Source organism: Rosa chinensis, chromosome 4 (assembly GCF_002994745.2).
Source record: "Rosa chinensis cultivar Old Blush chromosome 4, RchiOBHm-V2, whole genome shotgun sequence".
In the NCBI taxonomy this organism is placed as follows: domain Eukaryota; kingdom Viridiplantae; phylum Streptophyta; class Magnoliopsida; order Rosales; family Rosaceae; genus Rosa; species Rosa chinensis.
Genome location: NC_037091.1, coordinates 11055111 through 11077798, shown reverse-complemented (window position 1 = coordinate 11077798; position 22688 = coordinate 11055111). Strand labels below are relative to the sequence as shown.

The 22688-nt window shown below is 37.3% G+C and overlaps 4 protein-coding genes across 5 annotated transcripts; 1 reads left to right on the top strand and 3 right to left on the bottom strand.

The window, feature by feature from the left end:
• Positions 1-1342: 1342 nt before the first annotated feature.
• LOC112200566 (non-functional NADPH-dependent codeinone reductase 2) lies at positions 1343-2547 on the bottom strand. Its single transcript, XM_024341601.2, has one exon. The coding sequence runs from the start codon at positions 2424-2426 to the stop codon at positions 1452-1454; it is 975 nt and encodes a 324-aa protein (XP_024197369.1). The 5' UTR covers positions 2427-2547; the 3' UTR covers positions 1343-1451.
• A 4304-nt stretch (positions 2548-6851) lies between these two features.
• LOC112197136 (oxidation resistance protein 1) lies at positions 6852-10213 on the top strand. Of its 2 annotated transcripts, none has more exons than XM_024337711.2 (8): positions 6852-7212; positions 7821-8222; positions 8321-8393; positions 8491-8571; positions 8732-8795; positions 9202-9289; positions 9389-9473; positions 9850-10213. In XM_024337711.2, the coding sequence occupies exons 1-8, from the start codon at positions 7199-7201 to the stop codon at positions 9886-9888; spliced, it is 846 nt and encodes a 281-aa protein (XP_024193479.1). In that variant the 5' UTR covers positions 6852-7198; the 3' UTR covers positions 9889-10213. The 2 variants fall into 2 exon arrangements, with proteins under 2 accessions (XP_024193479.1, XP_024193477.1); XM_024337709.2 differs by having other exon boundaries at positions 6858-7212; positions 7816-8222.
• Positions 9917-12909, bottom strand: LOC112197134 (FBD-associated F-box protein At4g10400). Its single transcript, XM_024337707.2, has 3 exons — positions 10865-12909; positions 10569-10781; positions 9917-10480 (listed from the first exon to the last, which is right to left on the bottom strand). The coding sequence occupies exons 1-3, from the start codon at positions 12179-12181 to the stop codon at positions 10265-10267; spliced, it is 1746 nt and encodes a 581-aa protein (XP_024193475.1). The 5' UTR covers positions 12182-12909; the 3' UTR covers positions 9917-10264.
• A 133-nt stretch (positions 12910-13042) lies between these two features.
• On the bottom strand, positions 13043-19254 carry LOC112197135 (pre-mRNA-processing factor 19). Its single transcript, XM_024337708.2, has 17 exons — positions 19116-19254; positions 18924-19009; positions 18673-18744; positions 18434-18496; positions 18134-18220; positions 17256-17403; positions 17052-17170; positions 16773-16889; positions 16270-16425; positions 15822-15896; positions 15125-15229; positions 14830-14946; positions 14672-14749; positions 14496-14592; positions 14227-14278; positions 13640-13710; positions 13043-13512 (listed from the first exon to the last, which is right to left on the bottom strand). The coding sequence occupies exons 1-17, from the start codon at positions 19126-19128 to the stop codon at positions 13397-13399; spliced, it is 1572 nt and encodes a 523-aa protein (XP_024193476.1). The 5' UTR covers positions 19129-19254; the 3' UTR covers positions 13043-13396.
• Positions 19255-22688: the final 3434 nt, after the last annotated feature.

The window sequence follows — 22688 nt, the reverse complement described above, 5'->3', positions numbered from 1 at the left end:
TGATGCCTTGGACTGCAGGTGACACCATGCCAAAAACAAAAGTGAATGGAGTCGTTCCAGGTGCTCGTGACCTGGTTCGGATCATGTTGTATATTAGCTTTGATGGCTAGCAATGCCACACTATCCGTCTCATTTCCTTCCAGCCTCGCGCCCTCGCGGTTGAAGGTTGCATGGAGGAGCTACGTACAGTAACAAACAGATATTGCACTTAAGATTAAGATCAATTTCAGAACCGAAGACTCCATTTTGATCGACATATAATTTGCTCAGAGAGAGAAAGGGAGGGGGGTGTTTCATTTGGCGCATCACGAACTGATTTATAGGCCAGAGCTTAATTAGACTTTCTTTTCCAAATATGAGCTTAATTGCTTCTAAGAAATTATTGCTGTTGTTTTCTAAGGGTAGAATAATTACAAACGAGGGATGCCTCCTGGAAATTAACAGGGAAAGAAAATGACTCGATCACTTAGATCATTTGATACGCCACTCCTCTTTGTAATTTGTTCCATCTGTTCTTAGCATTTGTACTATTGTTCTTGTTCCTGGGTTGCTCCTTGTCTTTCCCATTTGTACTTCTAGTTTATATTTCAATAAATTTTGGGTATGGACGTTATCCATAATATTAATAAATATATAACTATGTTGGAGCATTTCACATGCGCCGAAGGGGTTTATCTTGGGCCTAGGAAGCCTTTGGGTTCCCCTTGACAAAGTCAAAAAAAACTATTCATCTATGTTGGTCTCGCTCATGGCAAGAATGTAGAGTTGAAGCTCTGGAACTCCACTAAAAACTTAATTTGAATGTTTATAGATTGCACTATTCGATCAATTACTTAATTATAATGGATCAATGTCTTATGAACAATGGCACATTGGGAATGTGTGGTTGCTACCAGCATTTCCTATATGTTCTCTATAAAACTCTTTTAAGAATCAGAATTTTTTTTTTTTTTTAATCAAGAAGAACTCCATTAATAATGAACTGCTTACAACGAGTTTTAAGCAACATCTCTAACACAGAAATGGTCACTAGACTTCACACTGAAACTCTAAAATGACTGACTCAAGGAGCCAAAAAAAGGCCCCGACTCCAAACATGCACTACAAGTCTACAACTATATGATAAAGACAACAAACGCAGGAGCAACTCACTTGTGTCAACACTAACTCACCTAAGAATCAGAATTGATATGATTTTTCTACAGTAGTTTCAGCCATTTTTTAAACATGATTTATTATTCACAATTAAATATTGTAATATTATATTAAATTTGGAAATTATTATCAAATGTTTAATGATGAAAATTATTACAATTTTTTTTTGAATGAAAACCAAGCAATACGTTATTACGTTTTCAGAATCGAATAGACGTCTTATACAATTAGATACATGACCTAGTTGGCACCCTTATTTTGATACAAATAAACATATATTGTCATACAATGTAAAGTTAATACTCTCCGTCCCATAACTCATCAAGGGACTTGTATGGTCCAGTAGCCGTAACCAACTCTTCTTCTCGAGATATCATTCTGCGCTGTGGGATTTGATTGATCTTCTCAAGATCCTCTTCTGTTAGTTCCCAGTCGAACACCTGCACATTCTGCTTCAACCTCTCCTTGTTGTAGCTCTTCACTGCAAGAGTTGCTCCTACCTGATAAACCCATCTAATGCAGACCTGAGCAACAGTCTTTCCCCGAGCCTTAGCGATTTCATTAAGCACTTTGCTTTCGAGAACATAATTGGTACCCCAACTGGTTCCTATGGCACCCAATGGGGAGAAGGCAGTCACAACTATACCATTGGCTTTGCAGAATTCTCTGAGCTTCTTTTGTTGCCAAAATGGGCTCATCTCAACTTGATTGACTGAAGGAGGAATAGTAGCAAAAGAGAGCAAATTCTGAGTCTTTTTGGTAGAGAAATTGCTGATTCCAATGGATTTGGTGAGGCCAAGTCTCTGAGCTTCTTCCATGGCTGCCCACACGCCCTTGAAGTCCATCGGCATTTGGTCCTTCTCCTCGAGAAAGTGACTCAATTTCCCAGGCGTCGCACTGATGGGCCAGTGAATCAGATACAGATCAAGGTAATCCAATTCAAGATTCTGAAGGGATTTCTTTAGAGCAGGAAGAACCAAATCAGGGTGAGCATCATTAGACCAAAGCTTTGAAGTGATGAAGAGCTTGTCTCGAGAAGCCACGAGGCCGAGTTTGAGTGCTTGGGCTATGGCTACTCCCAGACTCTGCTCCGAGCCGTACAGGGAAGCTGTGTCGAAGTGGCGGTAACCGAGCTTTATGGCCTCGAGAACAGCTTCTATGAAAACCTCTCGTTGTAAATTGTTGGATGCTGTGCCGAAGCCAAGCACAGGCATGGTCCTGCGGCCATTGGAGGATTCAAGAACCACCTCTGAGATATGAGTTGCTGCCATCTCGATCGATTTTGCTGAAAGGTGGGTTCTTTTTGGTGAGTTGAGGGATTGAGATCGTGGATTTATAGATTTCGGGTGTCCTTCTACTACTGAAGATCGAAGAGAATACTGGATGGAACTCTCTCTTGACTTTTCTACTTGGGAAGTAACGTCATTGCTAATGTACGTATGCCAGTCTAGATAGGCGGCTGAGGAGGAATCATGTTACGGCAAAAATGTCATTGCTCATGTATGCATGCCAGTCTAGGCTCCTTTAAAGTAAAAATTATTACAATTTGAAGAGAGTAGAGAGGCAGAGATAAGATAATAGAGTAAAACTTCTAAAACATCAAAGGAAAGAAGCCAATCTTTTCTTCTTCTTTTTTGAAAATTGAAGCCAATCTATTTTCAGATAGCCGAAATCATGGTAAACTAGGCTTATCGTAGACAAAAATCAATAAGGAAAAGGGTGAGGGACATACCACCAACAAAACCCAAAAATGTTTGTTGATATATAATTCACTGAAGCATGCTTATCTTGATTTCTTTTCATGAGAATGATAGACATGGTGCATACAATTACATATAATTAAAGACGCCGAATGAAATCATGCATCAGGAAAGAGTCGACCCCAAACCAAATAAACTTCCTTTGGCTCATGCAAATAGTCAAAAAGACCCTCACAATCATTTCCAATGTAACTCAACGGATTTTTTTTTTTTGCTTTTTTTTGTTTGTTCGAGAATATGGGTTTACCATTGAATATGAAGACTATTATTAAACTATACATGAAAGTCATGAAACATAAGTAGATTCCTTGTTAGAAGGTGCATTGCCCGATTTCAATCAAATAAGATGAAATTACAATGAATAGAATAAAAGAAATCAGACAAAAACTTCATTTAATCTACACGTACACTCCTAGAATGTCTAAATTTAAATTTATCACTCCTAGAATGTCTTTACTAACTTGGAAGGTGCTACGGGGTATGATACTATCAGACGATTTTTTACAAAGAAGAGGAGTGGCTTTGGCAACGAGGTGTGGTCTATGTGGTAGGAACTCTGAATCATTAGCTCATATTTTTCTAGAATGTTCTTATTCCAACCAGATTTGGTGCTGTATGTTTTCTAAATTTGAGTTAGGTACTGTCCCCAGTTCATAAATTGAGGTATGGCAAGTGGGATTGGTTAATCGTAGTCCTCAGTTGAAGGAGTTGTGGTTGGCATGTTTTACCACTGTTCTATGGTTTATATGGTAAGCAAGGAATAAAATGAAGCATGAAGGTCAGGGTTTCAATGTGGCAATAATTTGCTGTTTAATTGTTGGGCATGTTCAAGCAGCAAGTCGCATTGCTTCCAGCTATATGACCAACTCTCTTCTTGATCTTAAAGTGTTGAAGCATTTTGGAGTTCAATACAAGCCGCGCCGTACTCTGTCAGTTATTGAGGTTAATTGGTTCCCTCCTCCTTTTGGGTGGGTGAAAATAAATACTGGCGGTGCTTGGAAGCAAGATTCAGGCCGTTGTGGTTATGGAGCCGTTTTTCGTGACTACAGAGGAGAATTCATTGGTGCCTTTGCTTCTAATCATAACATTCCTAGTTTGATAGCGGCAGAGGTAATGGCTGTCATTAAGACTATTGAGCTAGCTTGGGTAAGGGACTGGAAACATGTATGGCTAGAAGTTGACTCTTCCCTAGTTCTAAACTTTCTGCAGTCCCCGGATTTAGTGCCTTGGCAGCTTCGTATTGAGTGGGGTAATTGTTTATATCGTATTTCTCAAATGCAATTCCGATCTTCATATATCTTTCGGGAAGGGAATCGCGTTGCAGATGCATTAGCGAATTACAGTACGACTTCTAGTGATCTGACTTGGTGGGATCTAGCTCCTCCTTTCATTGACAGACATTGTCAGAGTGACAGTTTGGGAATGCCGAATTTCCGTTTTTGTTAGTTGTTTTTTCCTATAGCTGTTTTCTGTTTGGTATGGGAGGTTTTGGTTTTTGTTCCCCCTCCCTTTTGTATATTTTTTTCTTTCTTCTTTAATAATTTCTCAAAGGTTAAGGTGGCTCCTTGCCTCTCTTAACCTTTGACTTCAGCCAAAAAAAAAAATCTACACGTACACTCTCTACATACCTATTTTTCTCCAAACATTGCAAGTCAAAAACACATTCCCTCGTATCAATTTCAATAATAACATGATTAAATGCATGTTGTTTTGCCTCCTGCAAACCCAAAATCACTGTTTTCGACCATTTTTGAATTTATTTTTATTTTGATGTTTGTGGTAGGGTTTTTTTCGGATCAAATAATAGCATTCATATGAAAGAGGTTACAAATGGTATAAATGATAGAATCAAGAGTCACTAGCGACCCACTCATAACAACATCAGATCAATGGATCTGAATATAAATTCTATGTCCAAATGGACACTAATGGAGTTACTAATTCTCTAGTACTCCGTCAGGCTGGAAAATTGTCATATTGACCAAGGAAACTCTTAATCTAAAAAAATGCCACATCCTTGGTAAGGAAGCGTCAGCATAGTGGCACACCAACCATGTAGCGGTTCTAAACACATGAATGATTAACGAATACTCGAGTCTACTCCACATTCTAAGTAGTAAATACACGTGATAAATGCTTGTAAAAAACGCCATCACTAATGAGCCAACAACATAATCACAACGAAGTGGTGTTAGCTCAATAGTTAGAGCACCCACTACCTAAAATCAAGGTCATGGGTTCGAGTTATCATGGGGGTAGGAGTGAAATCATTTGATCCTCTTTTTTTTTTTTTTTTTTAAAAAAAAATCACAACGATCAAATTAATTAAAAAAAAAGGAAAACAAAACAAATAACAACGAAGCTAAAAGACATTGAAAAGAAATAAAATAAAAAGAAGATGCAACAAACCCTCCTAGGCCATCACAACCAAGCCCAACTCTATATATAGATCCAAAACAACCAACCAAGCTCTGTAGCCTAAGCTTGAGCAACTCTAACAGGTTCTCCATATTTTTATTTTTTTCTATTTTAGGGAAAAATTAGCCTTTTTTGCTCCAACAGATTCCGTATAACTATCCCTATTTTAGGGAAAGTGAGGAAAAAGAAAATCAAATACCCTATATTTACAGCAATCTCTAAAATTGTAAGGAAGAATTATGAAGATTTTAAAGATTGTTACAAAATAGAGAATCTATTGGAGTTGGAGAAGAAAAAGAGACTAAACCTTTGACTTTTGCTTTCTTATAATACAGAAATTATAGAGAAGCTGTTGGACTAACATAATACCATCCCCAAACATTTCTGCCTTTCTGCCACCAGTTGCCCATCGAGACCACCCATTGCAACATTCACAAGCATCGCCATCGAGGTCTTCACTACCAAATTTGGAGCCCTAATGCACCTAGCTCCAACCACTCCTCTGGAACAACCCGCCTAAACTCGACTAAAAATTCAATCTGACTTCAGATCACCATAGATTTTTGATTCAAACAACAACGTGCCAACATTAGCCCAATCCACACAAAATGAATTTTTCAATTATTATGTAACTTTGATTAATTTCGAAAACTGTCAATAAATATCTTGACATTTCACGTATTGTAGAAAAATATCACCTTAATTTTTTAAAAATAAATATCCTTTAGAAAATTCATATGTTGATTCATGATATCAAACATTTGGCATCACAGTCCTCTGATATTGAGTTCAAGCACGTCTGGTGTTAAACAAACTTGGCTGATGCACTTGCTAATTTGGGACACACCCTGATATAGCTAGCTGGAATCATGGCCTCATCGGAAAAGGAAAAAAAAACTTAGTGTTTTAAATGATTTCAATTTTAATTTTAATGAATTATGTTGTTGTAGAGGGTTTTCTTTGTAATTGTTTAAGGAAAATAGATGCAGAGAGAATTGGGAGAGAATTTACTGTTTTCATTGATAATAGATATCTCTTTATATAGAGGATTACAAGCATAGTATCTGAATTGTACAAGGAAACATAATCGTACAATGATTAGGATATCTATGAAGATATCTCAGATATATCATCTATAATATTAACCCTATTACAATTCAGACAAGTAATTCGTGTTTGGACCAAATACATATTCTAGATATATTTAAACAGTAATTTCTTTTCCTCATCGAAAAGAATAAAAAAAAAACATACCATTGTCATAAAGCAAATTTTAGAAATAATATCAGTAAATCAAGTGCTAGTTGGGAAAATGTCACATAAGCCATACGGATGTTTGATCACCTGATTACAGCCAAAAATCGTGCATGTCTAGCAAATGAGTTTAAAACCCAAATTCCATTATGACTTTTAATTTGGATCAAATAAGGAAACCAGTCAAATTAGAAGGAAATTTCGTAGAACCAGTAAAAGAAAATTGTCCAAGTTTTATGGACGGGAATGATATACCACCGAAAGGGAAAATGACCAGACTTGAATGAATGAAACTAGGAAAGAAAGAAACAAAGGTGGAAAGGAAATCTAGTGCCCCACCTAACCTTCCTTTTCTCCGTTGATTGCTGTCTTTGCCACTCGTCTTCTCAGCGACGTACCCATTTGTAATTCCAAAAGCTCAAACCGAAAGCAAGAATCTTTTCCCAAAACCAAAAAACGAAAATACCCAGAAAAAAAAAATAATAATAATGGCCTGAGATTCATTCAATCCATCACAATGGCCACATTCAAAGACAAAGTTTCCGAGAGGATCTCCCGTCTGTTTGGCGATTCACCCAGCTCAGCCTCTGCTGTTCCTTCCCCAGAAGAGGATGAAAATCCCCAGGTGAGTTTTGTCTCACATACCCTGATCTAAAGTATCTGTCTTTTTTGGGTTTTGTGTTGTGTTTTGTTGGCATTAAAGATTTGAGCTTGATGGGTTTGCTAAAGGATTGAGCTTGATGGGGTTGTTATTGTTATTCAAGAGTTTTCAGATCTGGGTTGTTTGCATCATATGGGTCTGCTTTGATTTTTTTTTGTCTAGTTGAGAACATTGGATTCATGGGCAAGAAGGGAATGCCATTGTTTTAGTGATGTAGCTTGTTTAACATATGTATGGGTGATTCACTTGTTGTAGTTGTTATGATGGTTGAATCTGCCTTGATAGTTAACTGAAGAAGTTGAGTTTGATGACTCTGTGATCTTTTTATTTGGAGGAACTTAGCTCCATTTGTGATTTTTGTTCACTTTCTGAGTTTTCAGACAATGCAAGCTAAAAATTATGGTTTCGTCAGTCGGTTTCCCTTTTGTTATTGGGAAGGGTATTTATTAGGGAAAGGAAGGCTCATCTGTCCTTCCTTGCTTTTACATTTTCCAAGCAGAAGGTTGTTTTTTAAACTTTGTTTGTTCTATGTATGATGAGTTTTGACATGAAGTTTTAAATGTGTAGGCCAGGTCATATTCTAAAGGGGGTAAATCACTGTCTTCGTACTTTTCATCCATTATCCCATCTGTAGGCGGTGCTGGATCTAGATCATACGAGCACCAGCAATCAGTCCCACTTAGTAATGTGAACTTTGACTCCAAATATGAAACCTTGGATACATTTGAAGACTGTCATTCACCTGGTGAGAACAGGGAAACTGAAAATGATCGAGAAAACGATGATGACCATGCTTCTAGAGGGAGCACCAGTGAGTCTGAAGTGTTTGAAGAAGCAACTTTACAGCAAAGTTCAGAAAAGCAACTGTCCTATCTCATGGATGACTCTGTCTTTATCTCCTCAGACTTGCTTGAATTTTTGCTTTCTTCTCTTCCTAATATAGTGAAAGGGTGCCAATGGGTTTTACTATACAGGTAAGTTTATTGAGAACTTCATCCCTTCATGAGAATTAGTATTCCATTATTTGCTTGTGGATTTCAATTCAGTATCAATTCTTTCGAATGAAGGGCAGTACGGCAAAACATGGTATATCACTCCGTACACTAATTCGCAAGAGCGCTGAAGTTTCCGGTCCATGTCTGCTGGTATGTTAATGTCCCTGCCAATGCTATATGAAAATTGGGGAATTTGAATCATTTTTTTAGGAATGTGTGAATAATTAGATGTATTTACGCTTTCTAGATTGGTGGAGATACACAAGGTGCTGTGTTTGGTGGACTCCTAGAGGGCCCCTTGAAACCAACGGCAAAGAGAAAATATCAAGTAAACATGCTTTTAAGTTTATGAATTTTTATCTGTTTTTTCGGTAGGATGAATAATATATTCGTTAAATTCTTTTCTGACGATGTTATTTTAGATCTCCAAACTCTAGTTTTTCTCCTCTTTAATGTAAACATCTTCTTACGCTTACATTTGGTTATAGGGAACGAACCAGGCATTTGTTTTCACTACCAGATATGGTCAACCAAGGCTATTTAGACCAACTGGTGAGCCCTTTATTGTATTTACTTGCATATTCAAGTTCTTAAGAATACTCGGAAATGTTGTTATGATTGTTGATTGGTCAAGAGACAACATAACTGGTATGTACTACATACCAAGACCACTGGCACTTGGGGTGCATTTTGGAGTTAGAGATGCTAACTGGTACCTCTGTCTTTGACTCTGCAAAGAGTATCATGTTAACCACTTCATTGAGATGTCAGTTGCCCTTTATATGACTTGGTCCTTGTTGTAAAGCTCTTAAAAGTTTACAGTTAATTGTAATCGGTTAAATGTAAAGCAATGCAGAAGCCTTTAGGACGCTAGAAATCAAATGGTGCACTTTTCCCATTTATTTTTTCTTTCTCGAATTGAAAACGTGCTAATGCTTTGTTCATTTTGTGCAAACAGGAGCCAATCGTTACTATTACATGTGTTTGAATGATCTGCTAGCTTTTGGGGGTGGCGGTAACTTTGCTTTATGCTTAGATGGAGATCTGTAAGTAACTTTGCTCTTGCACTGTTTTCCTCCCATAATCAGATGGAGAAAGACTTATACGTCCTTTTCTTTGTTATTGTATACTGTCAACTGTTTAAGGTTAAGTGGAACTAGCGGACCTTGTGAAACATTTGGGAATTTATGCTTGGCTCATAAACCAGAGTTTGAATTGAAGAATGTTGAGGTAATCTCCTTATATTTGACTCTTTAAGGTTGGATTATATCAGTACTCTTTATCAATTTGTCACTAGCCACTTTATTGCCACTGACCAAAATCATTTTTCAACACTCCTATTGCTAGAGCGCACTACACTGAATTGATAGGACTGTTCTCAGCATTGTTCCACCCACTTATGTACTACTAGGATGTGTAACTAAACAGATACACATAAATGCGGATGCTAGGAAAGTACTACTCAGCACACAAACTGATAAAAAAATTTATGCTTTCTTTATTGTACTATGTCAAAATTTTACAAGGAATGATTATCTTAGCATCAAATTAGACTTTGGCTTCATATTTCTATTGAACAATACTTATGCATTTTTCGCTTATGCAGCTTTGGGGCTTTACACATGCATCACGGTATCTTTCTTGATGCCGCCAAAATGATTTTGCAGCAAAGCTTCAACATTTTGCTCATTTGTATCTATAGATGTATCTGTCTATGATTCCATTCCTTTTTCATTTCTTCTAGTTTACTCCACTATTGAACATAGGAGGGTTGAATTTGACATGGGATGAATGACAAAGTAATTAGATTTGAAAAATGTAGCTCATCATCTTAGTTGCTATATGCAAAAGTATAATGCCTTTAAAATATAGTTTCTTTATATTATGTAGTTGTAAGCATATTTGAACAGCTACTGTAATACAGTTCTGACGCTCTAGATATATAGTAAATGGAAGACCAATCAACCAGAGTTATATGCTTGGTAATCGCACATATTTATTTGTTCCAGTACGGTAGTTGTCTAATTGTTTGATAACCATTGTAATTCAAAAGTGACTTCCTCAACTTCTTCAAGATTTGCCAATAAGCTGGACAACTCCCTGCCATAAGAATTCTGTCCTTCTTTAGTAAAGCTTTGAATCTTGATTGACTTCAAGTAATGCCGCCAACATTTGACATGGTTTTCTCTGCAGCAGAGAGGATTTTCGTCCCGACAGATTAACTTCTCGTAAATGAACTGAAATGAACAAAACTCAGGGTTAATAAATCAGCTTCTTTGTCCAAGTTTAATCAAATATCGACACACTTATTCACCTTATGCGTACCTTTATTAAATTGTTGTTAGGTGAATTGCCGAGAATGACGTGTGCGGATAGAGTTACTGGATGAAAACTCCAGAGTAAGCCGTCGATAAAATTTGTATAATCTAGTGCAGCTGGACGATATGAAAATGATGCAGTATCTTCCAAGCACAAGTGCTGGACTTCAGGCAAGGGAAGAAAATTCTCCTCTCTTAGTTCTTCGAGAGAAAATGCGACCTACATATTTTCAAGGATGTAAGGTGATAGATACAACTACATAAATATAAACCACTGGAATGAAGTACTTCTGGAGGACTTACACTGCTCAGAGGCTTAATTGTTACGTTCAATGCGTCATGTGGAGTAAAGTTTCGTAGACATTGTTGCAGTCCAAGAAACCATAGCGTGCCAATATGGTACAGACAAGGTCCAGGTCCAATCCGCACATAAGATCCAATCTTTATCTCAAGATTAACTACTTCTAACTTGGTAGAATTCAAGGAAATATTGCGAGCTCCACAATTTTTGCACAAGAAACACAGAAGATTTGGAGTGTCTAGGTTGAGCTCCCATATATAACCATAATGCTTTTCTATTCCTGCATTAGCTATTATTGTCAATTTCTTGAGTTGATGACTAGAGATTTTCGTCTCGGCTGAATCTAAAGTGGCAGACAAAGTCAGATCCTCAAGAAGGGGAAACTTGGATAAAAGTTCCTCAAGAAATTGGTTGGTACTGATGACTTCATTCGGAGGAGCGCAAACACTCAACTTCTTCACATTACTACAGCAAACTTCTCCAAGCTCGTCGTAACGAGGGGGAACAAATTCCAGACAAAGAGTATGAAGATTAGGAAGTTCAATCTTGTAATCAAGAGTTTCCCCGAGTACAAGGGAAACCGTGTTCAGCTTAGGAAACATGGCTCCCCAAATTCGAAGTGATTTGAGGTTTAAACAGTGATGGAGTTTCAAAGTCTCAAGCGAAGGGCATCTTGAAAGGAGTTCATCAACAAGGGAACCACTAAATTCAACACGCAGCAAACTGATCTCTTTTAAGAAGGGAAATCTCTTGTCCTTTGAAGCTATTATTTGACTCTCCAACGTGTAGGGCTCCAAAAGACAATGACTTAACCTCAACACGACTAATGAAGTTCCATCAACACCAAGAGAATAAGGAAAGGGCCAGCGACAAAGTTTTATTCTATGCATGGCCTTAAAGTGGAGCTCTAGCACTTTGATGGGGTTATTGGTCACCAGCTTGATCCAAGGATTGAGATACTGAGAAGCTTCGTACTCATTCCTAAACAAGGTCCCTCTTCCCCTAAAAGATTCTATGATCCTTTTCTGATGATGCTCTTCATCTTCTTCAAGTATTTTCAACGATTCATCGATTTTAGCTATAAGTTTCTTTACTGTTGAATGCTCATAATAAGGTGGAACATAACTACTATATCTATAGTGACCAAATGCTGGATCGTTAAGGAAATCAAAATTGGAGACGGGCAAGGAGTTCCATAGACTTTGCCATATCTTGGAGGAGAAGCTCATACGAATTGCATCCATGGCTGGCAAGAGAAAGAGGATTTTCTCCATGATGGCTTCCGGCAACTGCGATATTCGATCAGCATCATCTTCCATAATCTCGATGTCTCGTACGTCCAAAGGGACTCTCCCTTCACTAGCTATGGTTTATACTAAACGGTGTTTCCTTGGCTTGAATTCGTCTGTGCGTAACCCTAATTATGCCTCTAATGATAATGATATATTTATACAGCCCGGGTCGGGAGAGGTGAATGTCTAAAACTTCGGACAAAGCAATCTCAGCCGTTGATTGCTTTAATTGATAATCAATGGTTCCAAACGAATGCATCCAAGACAAAGTTGCATCAATATTAGTATAGAGATAGCAAAGTACCACCGGAGATTTCTGAGCTCGAAGTTGACTTCTAGCTCTTTGATGTAGTTATTGGTACTAACTTGATCTAACGGCGGATATAACCTCCGTTCTTGGTAAGCCTACCGCCGAAGTCGTTAAGCTACCGAATTCGTTAAGCTACTTGGCAAAGAAGTAAAATAAAAAAGACAGATCCACGAATAAGTGCAGCTTCTTTGAATTTCCGGGTTTGCCAGGGAGACACACACAAGGCGCAGGCTTGATGTTAAGAAGGCATGGCCCGTGGAGTTGTTACCCCGAAGCTTGACAAGCTCCTCCATAGCCTGCTTGATGCTCATATCCTCAAGGTGAGATATGTCACCAAGGGCCAAATTTAAAGTTAAGGGGAAGAGAAACGACCATCAAAGTGGAAATGGGGGAAACAAATAACAAGCATAATATAAAATCAAACACAGTTTGAGGGAGGCCTCCTCTTTTCAATATCAATGGAATCTATATTTCAAAGAAACTTAAAGCTTGAAGGTTAAAAAGGAGGACCTACTTTTGATGTTACTCTTTAAGGCTTAAAATTTGATGTTACCTCTTTTAAGGCTTAAAACATGAAATAAGGCGAGATCTCTGTAAGGCTAGAATCTCATTAAGAACATATGAAAATTTAGTACAACATCAGCAATTAAAAGAGTACGATGCCAAGATAATGAAAAATCTCTTAAGCATTCCAACTAATCTCAACCTCATTCTGTTTTCCTTCTCCTTTTTTCTTCCTAAATAATGTCTAAAAACTCAGCTGACACTACACATGAAATACAGGGCAGAATGCGCATAAGTACACTTTTTGCTTCAAAAGTTCAAATCCCCCTGTCCATGCCCACAAATATCTAACAAGCAGTTGCAAAATAGCATCTGCGGCTTCAAAATCATTTCACCTTGTGAGATGGGACAACTTTAAACAATTCACTTCAGGACTCCATCTCAACATCATTGCCAGGCAAGCCAAAAATCCGTAGGTTTCGGTCCATTGATCCTACTGCAATATATTTGGCATCTGGGCCAAATTTTACACTAGTTGCTTTACCTAAAACCAAATGAATTGTCAGTTCAAACGAAGGGCCAAAAAAAAACATAAAATTGGAATGGAACATCAGACTAATTCCAATTTACAACCACAACAAAAAATGACAGGTGAGCAGAAGTAAAGTAACCTGTGCCTGACATATCAGGGAAAGTTTTGATGGTGTTCCATTCTGATTTGACACTAGTAGCTTGGAAGACTCTGCAGAAGTACAAGACCCAAAATCAGTGTTCGGAAGCTGCATGAAAGTAAAATACTGGCAGAATATTTGGCCTTAGGAGATGAGAGTTTTGTGAATAGAAAAAATTATTATGATCCTATCATTTCACAGAGGATTCACAAAATATGCAATATCAGCGTTCTCACATTCATTCATAGAGCAATGTTGCTACTTTGGGAACAAATAATTAAGCCAAATTCCAATTTTCCTAAAGGCCACAATAGACATGCCAAGTCCTTCAACACCAAAAATTCCACTTCATTATCTTCTTAAAAGGGGAAGGAAGAAGGCATAAAATGGTAGGGCAATTGGAGTCCACGGGTGTGCTTTTCAATAGTACAAACATACATGAACACGGGTACAAAGTGACTAATCCAAAAATGCAACTTCATAGCATGCGAAGCTTTCAATAGTAACCCAACATACATGAAGAAGGCATCAAACTCTCAATCCCGTCAAATAAATTTATCCGAAAATGTAACTTCACCAAAACTGACCTTATATCGGAGCCTGCAGCTGCAAGGTAACTCCCGCTGAAGTCAAATTCAACTGCAAGAGAAAGCTTTCATTATACTCCATTTTTCTGGGCCAGAACTGTATGATATTAAAAGCAATGCTAACTAAGATGGAAAGTAACTGTCAACCAAGAAATCGATTTTTCAACCAATTCAACAGACTTTTACAGTCTTAGTGTTGTTAATAAAATGCACGTCATTACTTCATTCCTGGAACAACCATGTAAAGAATAGTATGGAAAACTACATACCAGAGTTTGTTGGCGTATCAGGACCATATGGAGTAAATGTCCTGAAGTTCCTTAATTTGCGCAGATCCCAAAGTTTAACACCATCACTAGCAGCAGTCTGATGCAACTCAAATGTAAGACAACAGAATAAGGTATTATCTAATTCTCTATCTATTTATCTAACAGCAAATACCTACCGCCAGAAAGTAACCATTTTCGGAGAAGGAGATGGAAGTTACTGCCCCAACATGTCCATCAAACTTTGCAACCCTTGTCTGTTAATCAATAGAAGTAATGAAATTACAATCAAGAATTAAAGAATCAAGGACTAAAGCAGAAAAAGACCACTACACACCTGACTCTTTACGTCCCAAATTTTGACAACAGCCTCTGAGGTACCTGCTCCAAGGATGAGACCATCAGGATGAAAGGCCACAGATGTGTAACCCTGAGACGCTGAAGTATCCTCAACCTAAAGAGCAAAAAGAACTTTCTTGCATCAAAGAGAGGTATAGAGATCATTTCAAAAAAGAGAGGTAGAGAGATAATGACTGGTGAAGTGTATCTATGTAACTGCACAATAATATTCTTTTTCTGAATTTTGACACTTCGCCTATAAATGAATTGTAAGCATGAGAGAGAATTATAACCTGTGTCAGACATAACCCAGAGGAAATATCGTAAAAGCACCACGTACTATCAAGAGATGCAGTCACGAAGTAGTTATTTGTGGCATGTACAGTAACAGCTTGCACCTGAAAATTTTGAGTTGCATTGCTTCAAAATCACAACAATAAATAAATAATAAATCTCTTCTAGGCAGCACCCAAGAAGATATAAACAAAACAGACGCAATTACCAGATAGCAGATAGTTTTATGATAAAAACTATCCATAACTGTACCACATTTATTATAATACAGGAACACATCATAAGTTGGGACAAAGCAAGACAGAACAAACCCCAACAAAATGAAAAAATGGTTAGAGAAGTGTTGCGAGTATAGTGAAGTTAAACAGATGAATTAAATGATCAGCGTCTAGATGCCTCTTCCGCTTCCTATCTCTCTTTGGTCAATGGCATGAGATCCCAATTTCCAAATGATAAAATCAATTTGGCAAACAACAATTTTTAGCATTTACCACAAAAACAAAATATATAACAAGCACAACATGTCCTGTCAACTTTTATAAAGGTTAACAAGAGGAATATACAGTTGTAAAGGATGCCTTGTTCTTTTTTTCAATTTGCTGCTCACAACATTATGTGCAATTGAAGGGCAGGCTTTACTCAGCATAGTTTTCAGTACAATTGCTGTGAGAATAGGTCGAGTCAAAAATTATTTACCTCAGCTGTATGATCCTTCAAAGTGTGGTTACAGTTGTAGTTCCCATCATCAGAGCCTTGCCATATGCGAACTGTCTGCAACGTTGTAAAGAAAAAAGATAAAGACATTGACAGATGGAGTACACTAAATAGTATATTTAGTACGTTACAGCCTTAAGACATGCTATCACATCTTCACAGAAATATACTGTGTTAACTCCAACTTTTGTTATCTCTTTTGTTTAGGAGAGGTTGATGACCAATGTTATATGAAGAAATTTACCATATCCATTTAAACTCTTGTTGATCCGTGTTTTAAACAAAAACCCCATGTCAAGCTCTCTAACATAGAGTATACAGAATTATCAATGGCCATGCCAATAACCAGACTGAATGACATGCAAAGCTTCTAAAAGCACTAAAATATAGATGTACGAAACCAAAAGAGAACAAAATAAATGCAACTTACCTTGTCGGCCGACCCAGTTATGACCAGATTATCGCGACCTACAAATTTAACGCTGGTAACCTTCTTTGAATGACCACTAAGAGTAGATAAAATTTGGCCTGATGGTTGATCAAAGATTACAGCATTTGTATCAACCCCTCCAGTTGCAATGATGTCCTGGCAAGGAAAAAAGATATTTGGATAAGAAAAGTGAATACGTAATGAGTTCAACCTAAGTATTAAAGAAATGGCCTGTTTTAGTGCCTTCTTTTCGATAAGTTATATGGGAGTATAACAAAACATAAACTTTATGTAAACCCTGATGCACAACAAATGCATTAGCAGGGTCCAGGAGCAAAAGCTTGCAGAAAAAATTATTCAAGGATTCTACAAAATATTCGTATCAAAACTTAGCACCACTGTATCCTTCAAATGCTAAAACAGTTTTGCTGAGGTCTGATACAGAAGCAATGCTTGAGCAGAAATAAATAATAGGCAAAATAAAAAAATAATAAAAAGCATACCTTCTCATGATGAATATCGATCGACAAAATTCCTGGTTTGCTTGTTTTATGAAGAGGATGACTGGATATCTGAGTATACCTCTCCAAAGCATCAATAGGAGCCAACGTGGAGGATATCTGAATAATGAACAATCAGAAATTGTAAGATAAATGCTGTGAGGACACCAGAACTTCACTAACACCTTATCTGAACAGTCAAAATATATATACACACACAGTAGCCAATATTGAAGCTTCAGCAAGTGATATTTGTGAAATGAACAGTTGCATAAACAGTACCTGTCGCTTCTTTCGCTGCTGTGATAGTGCTGTATTACAATCTGTCAGCTCAGCTAGGATATGAGGAGATATCCCAGGGCGTATATTCCTCACACCAGATCCCAACTGGTCATCAGCAACTATAGAACACAGATCAGAAATGTGTTAATAGATTGATTTTATGAAATTATATCAAATATACCAAAATTCAGGCAGGGAAAGAACCTTGTGTTCCATTGCTATGGACAGAAGCATTCACTGCAACAGCAGATGGGGTTGACATAGGAATTTGTCTGTCAGCCTGAGCAAGTAAAGATCTTGCTTCGTCCCTCTCCTTTTTGAGTCTTGCAATAACACGACAAGCAGCATCATGCTGCCAAAATGCAACCAAGAACCAAAATTAGGTTACTTGACCACACAGTCATATTCCACTTTTTGAATTACTAAAAAAATTGAACAAAATGCAGAAGAAAGAAGTTATGCAGTTTAGAAGAAAAATAAGTTATATAGGACATCATCCTCTTCAAATCTCCCTTAACCACAACCATATATTGAATGAATAAAGTTCACAATTTCAATGCAGCAAACAACACTAATTTTAATACAATTCCAAAGAATGAATAAAGTCATCTAAGGACATGCTGATGAGAATGCTTAACAACAATGCCCTACTGGCAATCAACATATGACAAAGATAACAAGAACTATGGAATGTCAAAGTTCAAAATCCTGTAAAAGATTTCAAGATAGTTTTTTTTAAAGGATGTGTTGAAAAACTCAGATTTTTATGAGGTTCTTCTTGTAAGTCATCTAGGGACTAATAATGATCCTTTTCTGATTTAAGAAATAGACCTAGAACCGTTCGACCCAACTGTCAACATATTCAAGTGCAAAAGTGACATGGCAAACTTGATTAAATTATGCTAAGTCGAAAAGCAAACACAACAATTAAAAGACCAAAGAATTGTAGATAAGGCATCTTTCGGATAATATCACATCATTTCATCACATCACTGAGAACTCAATTACATGAACTAAACTAGGGTACACTTCAAACAGAAAACTATACAGGATCCAAAAGTATATTAGGTAGTTGGCAGTACCTGATACAAAGCATGACTTAACTCTTGCCTTGCTGTATGTAGCTGTTGCTCCATCGCAAAATTGGATAGCATCAAACTATCCCATTCCTATTGATAAGAGTATCAAAGCCACTAAATATTAAACGACTACATATAAAATGAACATCCTTTAGCATACCATGTTATAAAAAGACAATAAAAGGACGAAAAATTGTACAATTGCTTAAAAATAATAATAATAATAACAACATACAGAGTCTGGAACAAACATTGAAATTTACAAGATAATTAGCATTATAAGAGTATAATCAGAAGACTTACATTCTGAAACATTCCGAGCATGCCAGGGATGCTCGCAGCTTGTACAGGTCTGGGCCTCACTATCTGCACGGGAAGCCATCAGAGTCAATCAACACAGAAAGCTATAATAATCAATACATTCCAACTAGCTTAACTCATAATCCTCTCATGTATCTTCTGACCAAACATTAAGTTCCAATTAAACCAATAGTTGTACTGAAAACGAAATAAAATTCAACAAATTGTGAAATCAAGCATACCTTGCCGGTTTTAACCGGAACAATATCCTCGGCAGTAAGTGCTTCACCAGTGATTGGGCATTTTCCATATTCCTAATAACACCACCACAACAACTCACTCAGTCCAAGTAGCACTAAAATTGCAATAATTTAGCATAAACAAAATGCAATAGTTACAAACTCAGCCTAAAGCAAGAAATTTCAAACAGTGAGCAATGGTACAGCACAAAACCAAAACCCTAGAACGAACGCAGCGAGCGAGACGAACGTACCGAGATGTGGCGCTCTATTAACCGCTTCTCGAAGAGCAGGCCGGACTTCCTGGAGACCACGGGCTCTTCCGGCACCTCACCGGAGACTGTACGGACGGAGAAGAGAGATCAGCGAAAGTAAAGCAGCGAATGCGAGAGAAGAGAACAGAGAAAGAGATATATATATATATAGAGAGAGAGAGAGTAGCTTACTTGAGCAGTTCATTGCGGCGGAGAGAGAGAGCTAGGGTTTGCGTCGGAGGCTCACCGCCGTGCTTGTGAATGGGAAAGAGAGAGAGAGCAGCGCAGTCTCGGTGAGGAAGGAGACAGAGAATTTGGATTTGTAATTTTGTATCCCTACCTTTATTTGTTTCGAGACGCTAAAAATCAGGCCGACTTCATCTGGGCTTTTTCGGAGAAGGCCCACAGTAAATGGATTGCTTCAGGGGTTAGGCCCATTGGGTGTGCAGGTCGGGTGTGTTTATATATGTCAGCTCTAGCTCAACCGGATCCATGACCTCAACTCTGTTTCGGATCCGAGTCAACTCAATCGGGTTGAACCGACTAATAGAAAATTTATCTTACTGCAACACTATATTTAAAAAAGAATTACATATGTATAAATAATTTTATTTAATTGTTAATTTAATCATGTTCGCAGCTGCAATTGGAGACTTCTTTATAAATTGATGAAGTAACTTTTTAGGTTAACCCAATGATAAAGGAGAGGAAAGAGATGAATGTATAATTTGTTTTCATGGATCATAAACTTTGGAACAAAGAAATGTCTTCATTCCTATGTTTCTATGTTTGGTAAGTGTAGCATTGGGAATGTGGTTCCTCCTCCATGTAAAAATTTATTTCCCTCCATCATCCTTCGGATTTATTTTTCCTTGTTAATTCATAGCGTTAGTATTAAATATATTAGGTGCATTATTTTGTTTTTTTTTAGAATCTCGATTTCCTATCGTCATGAAAAAAGCAAAGGAATAAGTTTCCCATCAATTCTATGTATGTGGACCAAGTGAGGCATTTAGATAATAACAGTGATCAACACACTATCAACTAGTTTTAATCTCAACCCGTGAAATTAAATCCAATGAGAGATGACCACAAAATTTTTGAAAGCTGGTAACCTTGTAAACATTATTGTAGGTAATATGGGATTTATCTTCAAAACCAATTAGTAATTGACGGAGTGGCCCAAACTCTTATAAACTCATAGACAAAATCCTATTTTTTTCATGTGGGATATATATATTCTCAACATGCCCCCGCACGTGTGGAGAATTTTCAAGTCATACACGTGGACAACTTTGGGTGACGTGGAGCCCATGTGGCCGTTTAGCATGCACACATGGGTAACCCGCTCTGATATCATGATAAAATAATCTAGGGTTCATATCCAAAACCAATTGGTAATGTATGGAGTGGCCCAAACCCTTATAAACTCATAGGCAATGTCTCATTTTTCCCATGTGGGATGTATATATTCTCAACAATTTCAAATCAGATCATCAGAGCAAATATGGGAGATTTGTTGATATGAAATGGTGCATCCCCTTGTGGCCTGGGCCTTATGGGTTGGATAGTGCTGGCGGGCTCGGTCTGAATTTTTGATGTTTTTAGTATTAATTTGTTTTTTCCTTAGTATTTTATTATTTACTGTTTTCAATAAGTCCCCATCCTTGTATGGTTGGCAAATGTGGGCTTCGTCCCAATCTGCACACTCAATGTGCCTTGGATGGTCTAGTGAGCCGGCTATCTGTTTGCTAACTGGTGCATGTTAGAATACAGTACGTACTTTATGTTTATGTAATATGGGGTTCATGGCTTTAGGCTCTATGTTCTCCCCTTATATTCTATGATTTCATTAATTAAGGCTTAAGGGCTGCTACACCGGGTCTCTTTAAAAAAAAAAAAAAAATATTGATGCAAAAACATTCTAATTGATTCACAAACTTTGGTTGATTTATCATGTATGGCTTTTCACACTAGAAGAAGATATATGATTACCAATTAATTAAAGGAGGAACCTAATTCTCTCAAAAACCTACTTTCGTGTACTTTATACTCTCCTCAGGTATTTAGTGCCCAAATGAAACTCGGTATTAGCCTTTACATAAGTTTAGAAAAAGATTATAGGGGGCATAGACAAGAATATGTGAAATGTGTGCCAAAATACACACGTCTTCTGCATCAAAAAGTGAGACAAACCAGACATATATAGCTCCGAAGTTGATTGTGTAGGTATGAGTGTATGGCCATAATCATACAAACCAGAATTTTCGATAGAATATATCACTAGATATTGTAGCACTCTTAATTAGCATAGATGGATGCCCAGCCTTTTCCCAGTTTAGTTCAAATTATGCAAATTTAACATAAGAATTTAGGATCATTCATTGATATGATATTTAATGAAATAATCTGATGTCTAGCCTCTTCATAGTGCTTAATATCATGGTGAAAAAGTTAGCCTAGCTAGTTTTATATATTTTTTTTGATGCGTTAGCCTAGTGTTATAATTGAAAAGATTGATGCTGCAGCTAGCAGAACCTTGACTAAATAGTTTAATTAGTACCTCTAGGCTCTAGCTCAACTGAAACTATGGATCTTCCAACTGTATTGGCACATTGGAATAAATAAATAAATAAATAAAGCGGCATTATACAGCAAATTTTACTTTTGTTTTGATAAAAATGGTATTAGCTCATTTCGTGGAGGTAGTACTATAGTAGAGAATCAATATTAATTATATGATTTATCATAAATATGATTAGTCAATTGCCATGTACTTGGGATCCAACCATATATTAAGATTGATCTATTACTGTCAATCCACCACAATTACGTACTGACAATTTTCCATACGCACGTACAATATATAATGAACGGTTCTATGACTTCTATCGTATTTTGATCTCGAAATCTCTTGTGCATTCACACACATCAATGTTTAACACTCTTCTATATGCACGTTGTGACCATGATAATGATAATCACGGGATCATTATTAATTTCACGTCCTCCAAGATCATTGTTCAATCTTGAGTAGTACAGTTGACTACTTGAGTAGCCAGCTCAAGTACCACACGGTCTTGTTTAGAATCACGATCGGCACCACCCAATTACAACCGCCATGTGAAAAATAAGAAATGCGTCGGTGCCTTTACCGTCCCTCCGACAGAGAATTTGTTGGACATCTTTTTGTGATTCTGTCAATCCCAGCAGTGAGGCGTATACAAGCGAGATCAAACATAATATTTGATTCCCAGAAAGCGTATATTATCCTTCGGCAAAAATCTAACACCCAAATCACTACATGCTGCGGAATTTTAGCCAAAACCAGAAAATGGGAAGCTCTAAAAGAATGCGAAAAGGTTGGTTTAGATTGAAAACTCAACTTGACCAACAACAGCAGAATATCATATCAAGCTTTGTAACCCACGTTGAGTAGTACTGTATGCTAGACGCGGGCATATGAAGCATGCATATGCTTTTATATTCAAAGCAGGGTGCTCTATCGTGGTCTAAGTATGCATGCATTTAAAATGATGCAAAGCTAAGCTAGCAGACCTCAGCATAATAACATGCAGACTATATTATATGGCATTATCTGGATGCGCTCTGTGTACGTAGTTCTTTGTCTTTGCAAGCTTGGAACCAAAATGTGTTAGCTGCTTTATATGTATGTTTATGATGATGATATTTACATGAAAACGATCGATGTTGTCATTAATTTGCCTTTTATATCGAAAACTCTACTCGGACACACCTGTATGA

Bases quoted from the DNA above. Each gene is read 5' to 3' on its own strand.
- LOC112200566 (XM_024341601.2), bottom strand. From the start codon at position 2,426: ATGGCAGCAACTCATATCTCAGAGGTGGTTCTTGAATCCTCCAATGGC.
- LOC112197136 (XM_024337709.2), top strand. From the start codon at position 7,105: ATGGCCACATTCAAAGACAAAGTTTCCGAGAGGATCTCCCGTCTGTTT. The intron at 9,290-9,388 runs GTAAGTAACTTT...CAACTGTTTAAG, and splicing joins TTATGCTTAGATGGAGATCT to GTTAAGTGGAACTAGCGGAC. The intron at 9,474-9,849 runs GTAATCTCCTTA...TCGCTTATGCAG, and splicing joins TTGAATTGAAGAATGTTGAG to CTTTGGGGCTTTACACATGC.
- LOC112197134 (XM_024337707.2), bottom strand. From the start codon at position 12,181: ATGGAAGATGATGCTGATCGAATATCGCAGTTGCCGGAAGCCATCATG. The intron at 10,782-10,864 runs GTAAGTCCTCCA...GAAAATATGTAG, and splicing joins CAATTAAGCCTCTGAGCAGT to GTCGCATTTTCTCTCGAAGA. The intron at 10,481-10,568 runs GTACGCATAAGG...TGTTCATTTCAG, and splicing joins CTAACAACAATTTAATAAAG to TTCATTTACGAGAAGTTAAT.
- LOC112197135 (XM_024337708.2), bottom strand. The intron at 17,171-17,255 runs GTTCTTTCCCTG...TGTGTTCTATAG, and splicing joins CCATAGCAATGGAACACAAG to TTGCTGATGACCAGTTGGGA. The intron at 14,279-14,495 runs GTATGTAGTTTT...TTTCTCTTGCAG, and splicing joins TGATACGCCAACAAACTCTG to TTGAATTTGACTTCAGCGGG.